At 33.3% G+C, this 11,112-nt stretch overlaps 1 protein-coding gene and 1 long non-coding RNA gene across 2 annotated transcripts; one reads left to right on the plus strand and one right to left on the minus strand.

Annotated features, from left to right (window-relative positions):
- The first annotated feature begins 46 nt into the window (after positions 1 to 46).
- On the plus strand, positions 47 to 6,766 carry LOC103513034 (protein FAM76A). The gene is made up of 6 exons (XM_026826337.1): positions 47 to 502; positions 1,353 to 1,417; positions 2,020 to 2,251; positions 2,812 to 2,948; positions 3,858 to 4,116; positions 4,801 to 6,766. The coding sequence occupies exons 1-6, from the start codon at positions 407 to 409 to the stop codon at positions 5,032 to 5,034; spliced, it is 1,023 nt and encodes a 340-aa protein (XP_026682138.1). The 5' UTR covers positions 47 to 406; the 3' UTR covers positions 5,035 to 6,766.
- On the minus strand, positions 5,228 to 9,723 carry LOC113468985. The gene is made up of 3 exons (XR_003392545.1): positions 8,946 to 9,723; positions 8,703 to 8,814; positions 5,228 to 5,290 (listed from the first exon to the last, which is right to left on the minus strand). It is a non-coding gene; the product is annotated as an uncharacterized LOC113468985 (long non-coding RNA).
- Between the last annotated feature and the right edge of the window lie 1,389 nt (positions 9,724 to 11,112).

The following is an 11,112-nucleotide window of genomic DNA, read 5'->3' on the forward strand; positions in this document are numbered from 1 at the left end:
TGTTTTTTCTCTGTTCGTGGTGCTCGTTGGAACTTTTCGATTTTTGCAGAGCGTGCATTGTGCAAAAAAATGTTTTGTTTTTTTGGTAAAGGTAAAATAAAAATTTGTCCAATTTTATTTTTCTTTTCTGCAGTTTCTGCTGGATTCTTTCATGCAAATTTAAAGAAAAGCGTACTTTTGGTTGGTCTTTAAATAAGTAAAATAATTTACAAAGGATTGTTTCTTTTGAAACTTACGACGTACAGAATGCTGACTGTTTTGTGAAAATCCTGGAACATTGGTTCAAATACCTGCCTTGGTATAGCATCCTATGAATGCTGTTAAAAATTGAACAGTTCGGATTTTAGAGAAAGTATAACTTTAACATCCGTAAGAATCGTTTTAAACCAAGTTTTCTGAGTATAATATGAGTTCTGAGAGATCTTCAATGTTATTTGCATGTAGTAAATGTTTCTCCCGCCATCCCTTTGAGGAATTATCTGCTGGACAACAACTATGCAAGGTAAGTCTCAAATTCCCAACCTGACAGGGTCCCCCAAATCAAATAGTCAAACCAAATGTATTTTGGGTACTTTATTCATTTAGGCACTTGTGCAGAAGTCACATCCTTGGAATATTGCTACTCAAGGAACTGTCACAAACGAGCAGTGACCAGTGTTGTTATAGGGTTAGGTTAAATACAAAAAGGAGCTTTTCTTTTCCACGGATGTGACTTCTGCATAATTACCCTTGTTCAGAAGTCACACCAATGGAAAATTGCTACAAAAAGGGCTGTCACAAATGAGCAGTGACCAGTGTTATAGGGTTAGTTTAAACGCAATTGACAGGGTCCCCCAAATCAAATAGTCAAACCAAATGTATTTTGGGTACTTGTTCATTCAGGTAGGTACTTGTGCAGAAGTCACGTCCTTGGAATATTGCTACTAAAGGAACTGTCACAAACGAGCAGTGACGAGTGTTGTTATAGGGTTAGGTTAAATACAAGAAGGAGTTTTCACAATTAGAGCAGTGATTAATGTTATTATAGGGTTAGGTTAAATAAAAAAAAGGAGCTTTTCTTTTCCACGGATGTGACTTCTGCATAATTACCCTTTTTCAGAAGTCACACCAATGGAAAATTGCTACAAAAAGGGCTGTCACAAATGAGCAGTGACCAGTGTTATAGGGTTAGTTTAAACGCAAAAAGGAGCTTTCACTATTTGAGCAGTGACTAGTGTTATTATAGGGTTAGCTTAAATAAAAGGAGCTTTCTTTTTCATTGTCATGGCTTCAGAATAATTACTGGATTGGTTTCTTCTTCCCAAATATAAGTGAGATGCAATTCAAAACGAACATTTGATTTTTACTTACAGGAATGCAGAGGTCACTATCCAGTTGTAAAATGTACCTATTGTAGGTCAGAATTCCAACAAACAGTGTAAGTATACTCTTTTGTCACTGTCATGGCTTCGGAATAATTACTGGATTGGTTTCTTCTTCCCAAATATAAGTGAGATGCAATTCAAAACTAACATTTGATTTTTACTTGCAGGAATGCAGAGGTCACTATCCAGTTGTAAAATGTACCTATTGTAGGTCAGAATTCCAACAAACAGTGTAAGTATACTCTTTTGAGTACTTGTAACATTTTTAAGCAATTATTTATTACTACCTACTTAGTTAAAACATTCTGAAATAAGCAGTTAAATGCTCAGTAGGAGTCATCTCGGTAAATACAATTAATTAATTATTTTGTATTATTTGACATTCGGTCTGAATTATTCCATTTACTTTAAGTAATTTCCTTTAAATTTCTCTTTAATTATATCAATCCTCTTTTGCATCATATTTCAGAAAAAATAGTACAAGCACCATATGTAAAAAATGTGAACAGAACGTAAAACAGTATGGTCGCCCAGGTAAATACAATTAAATAATTATTTTGCATTATTTGACATTCGGTCTGAACTATTCCATTTACTTTAATTTCCTTTAAATTTTTGTTTAATTATATTAATCCTCTTTTGCATCATATTTCAGAAAAAATAGTACAAGCACCATATGTAAAAAATGTGAACAGAACGTAAAACAGTATGGTCGCCCAAGTGCTTGTGAATATTGTAACATAATTGCTGCCTTCATTGGGAACAAATGCCAGAGGTGTGCAAATTGTGAACAAAAGTATGGCCCACCTGTCAATTGTGAGCAGTGCAAGCAGAAATGTGCATTTGATAGAAAAGATGATGATAAGAAGGTAAATGGTGATAAAAAGGTAATTGTGGAATAGAACAGGTTTGTCCATTTTATCATAGTGGTAAGAAAATGCCTATATTTGTTAAAGCAGCTGTCACATTTATGAACTTAGCCCCACCTCAGTGGTGTTAAGTGGTCAAGACACTTGCCTGATAATCAGGAGGGTGTGAGTTTAATTTAATCCAGTCAAGGAATGGAATTTTTGCCTCAATATTTTTCAGAATTTGTCCAAAATAATAGCAATATCTTACAGCTGGGGTAAAGGGAATCTTTTGTAATTTTCAATCAGTTTAAATTATCACTATTTTTTATTTTTATTTTTTCCCCCACCCACCTCAGTGGTGTCAAGTGGTCAAGACACTTGCCTGATAATCAGGAGGGTGTGAGTTTAATCCCAGTCAAGGAATGGAATTTTATCCTCAATATTTTTCAGAATTTGTCCAATATCTTACAGCTGGGGTAAAGGGAATCTTTTGTAATTTTCAATCAGTTTAAATTATCACTATTTTTTATTTTTATTTTTTCCCCCTAGGTATCTTGAGTCTCATTTTTTATCCAACACTTGATATTCTCTTTCAGATTGATGGAAAGTTGTTATGTTGGCTGTGTACATTGTCTTTCAAACGAGCTCTTGCCAAATCAAAACAGTCTGAGTCAGAGCGGAGAGCTCATATGAAGTTGTCTGCTCAACATGCTGCCAAGCACAAAGAAGTCAAGTAAGACCCACGTGTAGAATTACTACTGTCCTAAAACTAGTCCCTGTAGACTCTGATTTAAAAATCATGCAATTGGGAAACTGGGAAAAAAATTATTTTAATTTTCAATATTATCTAGCTTTATAATTATTGACTATTGTAAACACCTGTCAGGGTATAACTACAAATATAGCAATCTATTCTATTCTATTCTATTCTATTCTATTCTATTCTTTCTCAATGTCCCAATCAAAGGAGCTTAATAGAATAGGTACATAGTTTCTTGGTTATGATCAGTCTAAATCGCTGCCAAGCACAAAGAAGTCAAGTAAGACCCATGTGTAGAATTACTACTGTCCTAAAACTAGTCCCTGTAGACTCTGATTTAAAAATAATGCAATTGGGAAACGAGGAAAAAAATTATTTTAATTTTCAATATTATCTAGCTTTATTATTGACTATTGTAAACACCTGTCAGGGTATAACTACAAATAAAGCAATCTATTCTATTCTATTCTTTCTCAATGTCCCAATCAAAGGAGCTTAATAGAATAGGTACATAGTTTCTTGGTTATGATCAGTCTAAATCTCAAGTGGGGACATTACACCACCAATCACACCAATTGTATTCTGGTGATGGTAAATGGAAAACGTAATCTTGAGTGTCTTCTAAAATGTCACTTTTCTTACAATGCATCAAACTTCCCCGTTTCTCCTCCAGATTACGGAGTCACAATCGTCGTCCCAAGAGACCTGATGTGACCAAACTGCCCCCTCCCACTGAAGACCCATTAGATTCTGCAGGGGGACATTACACCACCAATTACACCAATTGTATTCTGGTGATGGTAAATGGAAAATGTAATCTTGAGTGTCTTCTAAAATGTCACTTTTCTTACAATGCATCAAACTTCCCCATTTCTTCTCCAGATTACGGAGTCACAATCGTCGTCCCAAGAGACCTGATGTGACCAAACTGCCCCCTCCCACTGAAGACCCATTAGATTCTGCATCTACCCCACCCGCCGCCAAGACGGCCCGCCTATCTTCTTCTCACCGCTTGGCGGACATCATAGATCCCAACTCGTCAGATCATGTGGTGGCCATGACACAGCTCAAAGAAAAAAATGCAACACTTATCAAACAGATTTCGCTCAAAGATGCCCTGATTCTGTCAAAGGATAAAATGGTGAGGTCAATTATTTTATATTAGATGAAAAATTTCAAAGTAAGCTACCAATCTAAGCTACTGGCTTCACAACGTTGAATGCACCAGTTCCTGGTGGATAGCAGAAGCTAGGTAATGTTGTGTGAGGTTATTACTTGGACAGGTGATTGTATGGGGATATTATTTTCAGTGTAAGAGAAAAGAAAAAAATTCAAAGTAAGCTACCAATCTAAGCTACTGGCTTCACAACGTTGGATGCACCAGTTCCTGATGGATAGCAGAAGCTAGGTAATGTTGTGTGAGGTTATTACTTGGACAGGTGATTGTATGGGGATATTATTTTCAGTGTAAGAGAAAAGTTATTAATAATATATTAGATTTATTATACAGGGTGACCCAGAGTTACCTGACGGTTTTTAAAACGAAAGACAACAAAATAAGGTTTACTTTATTGGGCATTTTGTTTATGATGGTGATCAGGTGTGGAAGACAACGCTAGCCGAAAAATCGCCCTAATTTTGAAAACACTTGATCTGGTTCAAAATGGGGTTCTTAACTCAGTGATGTTCATTTCAACAAGCTACAACAAGTTATAAGAAAGTTATGGGCGAATCAAAAACGTCAGTTAACTCTGGGTCACCCTGTATTAGAAATACAATTAGTTATTATACAAATAATAATAAGTTTGTATGTATTTGTTCACAGATCACAGAATTGAAAGCCAATCAGTTTGAGATTGAAAAGGAATTTCGCAAAAAGATGAAAGATCAAGAAACACACAGTGATAAGAAAGTGGAAACGTTGATGAATAAAATCAAATCTCTGCAGAAAGAAGTTGCCACGCTATCAAAGGGTGCCAAAAAGAATCATCACAACAATAGTAGTACTTTAGTGAAAGAAAGCAGTGGAAGTGAGACAGCAAGTCCTTCAATTAGTTAAATGATAATAAAGGTACCTCATATATCTATTTTTTTTTTATTTGAGCACACCAAATGGACCCTGACAGTTTGTGTTGGGGTTTTAAAAATCATACAGGCCCTGTGCTATTAGTTTATTTGTCATGCGCTGAACATTAGTCTTAGTTGTACGTTGTACACCACTTTATTTTTCTCTGAAGGAAAGTAGGTAGGTAACTAAATCCTTGGGATTCGGTCCTTTATTAAGTATTTTCAATAAGTTCATTTTAGGTTTTGACCTGAAAATATCTCATAACATTGGTTTTTGCACTTAACTCATTAATGAGTGTGTACTAGAAAATCTACCTGTTTTTTATTCTAATTATTTTTTATTTACTATCATTTATCTACCTATTATAAATAAGTTATTTACTTTATCTTATTATTTTAATTTTTGTTATTTATTTAAGTTATTTTTTTTATATTATTTGTGGGGAGCTTTTATTACCTGAGAAATTATTTTGATTTATCACTTTCAACTAAATTAAATTGTGAACAAAAATGTACATTCACAATGAGGTTATGAATTTTCGTTCGTAATTGGTTTTATAAAGTGAATTGATTTTTATAATGATTTTTTTTTTTTTATTTTACAGAATAACCCGGCTCCTACATAACAATACATAATTATTAGATACGAGTGTATTTTATTTCACTGCCATAGAGAGATAAAATAATGATTTCCCCCTTTATTTTTTGTATTTATTTTTCAAATTATTTCCCTTTAGTTTATTGTTTGTTTTTAGTAATTACATACCTATTCATATTAGAAACTGGACTTTTAGAGGTACAAAATTTATCAAACTATCAAATGTTTTCTAATATTAGCTTTAAGTATTTATAAAATTGAGTTACAAAATTCGACTAAAAATGTTGTAATATCTAGATAGGTTTAAACTTATTTTGTACGGAACATGACTTGGTATACAATGATAATTGGGTATTAATGGATAATTTTATTACTTTTGAAAGGCATAAAAATTTAGCAATACTATGTAAGGAATTACTTCACAACTACAATATAATATTACTAACGTATTAATGATCTTTTTTAGAAAATGAAACTCCCCTGCATACCAGTAAAGTTGTCCTCTACTTTCCTGTCCTACTAATTTATTGTTTGTTGGTTTAATTCTAGCTGTTTACGTGGTATTAATTTGGCCACATAAAAAGGTGTGATTCGAATAAGGCTCCTTCATAATCTCAAATGTGTCTAGTACCTTATTTATGAAATTGAAATGTTATTAGCCAATATGTATGTTTTTCCCCTCCCTGAGTACCTATCCCAACTGAAGATATTGTTTCGTTGGGTTGTTCTAACTCTGAACACCCTTGGTCCGGAGGTTACAGTATTTTTTTTTTTTTTACTCCGCGGCCCGCAATCGGGCACAAACTCCAAGCCAATCACCTCTATGTTCGGAAGATTTTTCCTAAAATTCATCCAAATCGGACTAACCTTTCTGAAGATACAATGAAAAATACAAACTACATGAAAAATCGTCGAGTTGAAAGTCACTTCGTTCCTTAAAAAAATCTGGCTTCTGGTAAAAACATTTAAAGGACGGTTCCCCAAATTAATGATCCCAACTCCCCCCCCCAAACTCTTTAGATTTTAGGAATATAACATACTGAACTATTTTAAGTATTAGGTTGTCAGCAATATTTTTTCTCATTCACCAGGGAGTTCTTTATTGTGGTTGGATATTATCACTAGCAATAATTCTACACCAATGAGAACACAAGGAAACAGAATTGAGGTGAAAATAATACTTTCGACTAATTTTCCTGGGTCACAAATATTACTCTTATACCTTTTCTACTTCTACTTATGTTGTTTTTTATAGGTAATCTTTTACTTCAAATTAATTATAAATAATCTATAAATATACCTCTTTAAATTTAGGGTTTGTTTTCAAATAACGTGTATTATGTAAATAATTTGCTGTATTTAATCTCGTACAGCTTTTGAAAAATAAAACAAATTATAATTATATTTTCACTTGATTCTTCTTTTTCTTTCGTAAAGTTGTTACCTACTTTACTACTCACTACTATATTATGTTTGACAGAAAAAGTCGTTCCTAGATCAATACACTACGTCAGATTTTTGACTAGATTTGGACTCGAACCACCAACCTCCAGATCCAAAGTCTATCGTGCTAACCACTACGTCCCTCGCCCAACCTTCTATTCCATTTGTTGAAGCTAAAAGTACTATTTATAATATATTATGTTTGACAGAAAAAGTCGTTCCTAGATCAATACACTACGTCAATTTTTTGACTAGATTTGGGCTCGAACCACCAACCTCCAGATCCAAAGTCTATCGTGCTAACCACTACGTCCCTCGCCCAACCTTCTATTCCATTTGTTGAAGCTAAACTTGGATCAACGATTCACTGATGAGTTCATACAACAACGGTGGGACTGAATTTTGTTTGTTCTGTCGGGACCGTCAGGTAGCTAACTTTAATTCATACTGTAGGGGATAATGTTTACTATCAGTCGATCAGTTATTCAGTTCTCATTAGGTATCCTCCACATTCACTCGGTCTCGTAGAATGTTAGATTGTATTCGTTTTGTTCCATTTCGCGTATTTTTTTCGTAACTCTGCGCAATTCCAGAATGTGATGGGTTTCATTTGAAATCGTAAATCCAACTAGATAGTTTTTTCGTCGATGTTTGATACACGAAAATAAAGGTTAGTAGAATATTTTGAATTTTAATGACATTTTTTCCTACTCTTATATCAAAAGCCTGATTGGTTAGTATTATTATACGAGTGATACCTAGGATAAGGTTTTAAAATCCTTTTCCATATTATGAATTCTCATTTATTATTAATTATTACATATTATTATACTCAAGTTAAGTTGCTATCAGTTTGATCATTTTTCACGAACACATGACAGTCACCTTTCAGATACAACATGTACCAAATTATTATTAATTATTACATATTATTATTATACTCAAGTTAAGTTGCTATCAGTTTGATCATTTTTCACGAACACATGACAGTCACCTTTCAGATACAACATGTACCAAATGCAGTGTTGCTTAGTCTGATTTGACCCCTGTTTCATTATTGTGTTAATGCCGTTAGTCTGTATGGAGTTTAAATTGCGATAATTCCAAGAATTACCCAGCGTTTCATGTCTAAGGAGAATGATTTAGTCTAGATATTAAGAGCAAACTTAGATCGGTCCGAAGATAAAATTCTCCTGTCATGTGTGGAAACAAAGTTGTTATAATGTTGTAATATTTTTTATTTTATTGAGGATATTAATTTCAAGGTGTATTATATTAGACCCTAGAGTAATAACGACTAGACCGACTAAAAAGATAGGTGGATAGTTAATCCTTGTGCAGGACATTTTGAATCAAGTACCACCATCTAAGTCGGTACAAGATTTCCTCTGATTTTCCTCTTCATAATCTCATTGTAGCCTCTAGGGCCAGGGGGTACCTACCTTTTTGCACAATTCGACCTTTTTTTTATGTTAAAAGTCTACTAAAATGAAGCTTACTACTTTCATAATATGGATTTTAAGTTTTAAGATCATAAGATTTATTTATTTTATCAATTCTCGGCCAACTTGTATATATTTCTGTAAATAAAGATTTGATTGAATTGTGTAAGTTTTGACCTGAAAATATCTCATAACATTGGTTTTTGCACTTAACTCATTAATGAGTGTGTACTAGAAAATCTACCTGTTTTTTATTCTAATTATTTTTTATTTACTATCATTTATCTACCTATTATAAATATTTTGACCTGAAAATATCTCATAACATTGGTTTTTGCACTTGACTCATTAATGAGTGTGTACTAGAAAATCTACCTGTTTTTTATTCTAATTATTTTTTATTTACTATCATTTATCTACCTATTATAAATAAGTTATTTACTTTATCTTATTATTTTAATTTTTGTTATTTATTTAAGTTATTTTTTTTATATTATTTGTGGGGAGCTTTTATTACCTGAGAAATTATTTTGATTTATCACTTTCAACTAAATTACATTGTGAACAAAAATGTACATTCACAATGAGGTTATGAATTTTCGTTCGTATTTGGTTTTATAAAGTGAATTGATTTTTATAATGATTTTTCTTTTATTTTACAGCATAACCCGGCTCCTACATAACAATACATAAGTAATTATTAGATACGAGTATATTTTATTTCACTGCCATAGAGAGATAAAATAATGATTTCCCCCTTTCTTTTTTGTATTTATTTTTCAAATTATTTCCCTTTAGTTTATTGTTTGTTTTTAGTAATTACATATTCATATTAGAAACTGGACTTTTAGAGGTACAAAATTTATCAAATTATCAAATGTTTTCTAATATTAGCTTTAAGTATTTATAAAATTGAGTTACAAAATTCGACTAAAAATGTTGTAATATCTAGATAGGTTTAAACTTATTTTGTACGGAACATGACTTGGTATACAATGATAATTGGGTATTAATGGATAATTTTATTACTTTTGAAAGGCATAAAAATTTAGCAATACTATGTAAGGAATTACTTCACAACTACAATATAATATTACTAACGTATTAATGATCTTTTTTAGAAAATGAAACTCCCCTGCATACCAGTAAAGTTGTCCTCTACTTTCCTGTCCTACTAATTTATTGTTTGTTGGTTTAATTCTAGAAAATGAAACTCCCCTGCATACCAGTAAAGTTGTCCTCTACTTTCCTGTCCTACTAATTTATTGTTTGTTGGTTTAATTCCATTATCACTCTATGATTATATCAATAGATATATGCATCAAGTTCTTTTTTACTTTCTTCAACTCGGTACTTATCGGTAATATTATTTTATGTAGGTAGGTAATAACCATCATGTTTTTAAAGTCAAGTAGGTACCTATATGTGATCTAAGGGCTTGCTCAAAGTTCAGGTTTAACTTTAAACTTATTTCTTCATTCTCATCAAATACAGCACTATATTAAGAATATCAGATTGATAAAGGGTCGGTGAGCCCCTGTAGTTAGTCAATCATGCACCTTCCTTCATTTTTCTTGTTGTTTTAGCGGCTTTAGCTTTCGCCCAATGGTGATGGCAGAAAGAAAGAAAGAATCCTTCATGTTTTCGAAACTTCTATTCAGTTGCTAGCGGGCTGTTTTGGAATGAAAAGCTGCTCACAATAACTCGGTTAAGAGCACCTGGGTTTCCGTTTCACCAATGGCACACATGGTGAAAAAGATCACTCGTCCAAATACCCACCGCGTACGATGTTGCTTCAGTATACTGGGCACTTCAGTGTACTGAGTTATCGATGCTCCAAAAACCGTTTTAGCGAACAGAACAACCAATTATTATCTAACATCATTAAAATGGCTGCCTAAAGTCTAAATACACACTCATTAGTGCAGCAGTTACCTACACCTTTGTAGTTTGTTAACTACCCAAATATTTTTACTTTTCTTTTCATCTCCTATAGGTACTTATCATAAATCGCAGACCTTATCCTTATTAAAAGAACAGGCGCTAACGCTGGCGGATGAATAGAATTATGAATAACACTAATAACATAAATAAATAAAAAACCATTATGATTGTTACGTGTGAAAATGAATTCATTACGCAACGAATCTACATTCATTGCGAAGTACAGAGTTTTATAATACAAGGGTAGGCCAGATATGTGAGAGTACCTACCAGCCTATTGATCTGGCGAAGGAGATAAAGTTCGATTTATTCTACCAGTAGGTAAATTTGATAGGTTATTAGTTCGTCTAATGAACGACATTAAATACGAGTGCTAGTGTCAGCATAATAAAGATGTGTCCACTGTCCACACATGGTCGGCCGTCGATCGATGTCGACTGCACCGTTCACATTGCCTCGACAACATAGATTTACCTCGTCGCTCGACGGCCGGTCGACTGTGTGTGGATACAGGTCAAGAATTAGTGAAAGACGACCTTGGAGGAAAAGAGAATGGCGGAAAAGAGAACATTGGATGGACGAGAATGGAGCGTACTATAGAAGATGGAAATGCCGACCCCAAAAAGAATTGGGAAGAGGCAGA

This window comes from Diaphorina citri, unplaced genomic scaffold (genome assembly GCF_000475195.1).
Source record: "Diaphorina citri unplaced genomic scaffold, Diaci psyllid genome assembly version 1.1 scaffold915, whole genome shotgun sequence".
In the NCBI taxonomy this organism is placed as follows: domain Eukaryota; kingdom Metazoa; phylum Arthropoda; class Insecta; order Hemiptera; family Psyllidae; genus Diaphorina; species Diaphorina citri.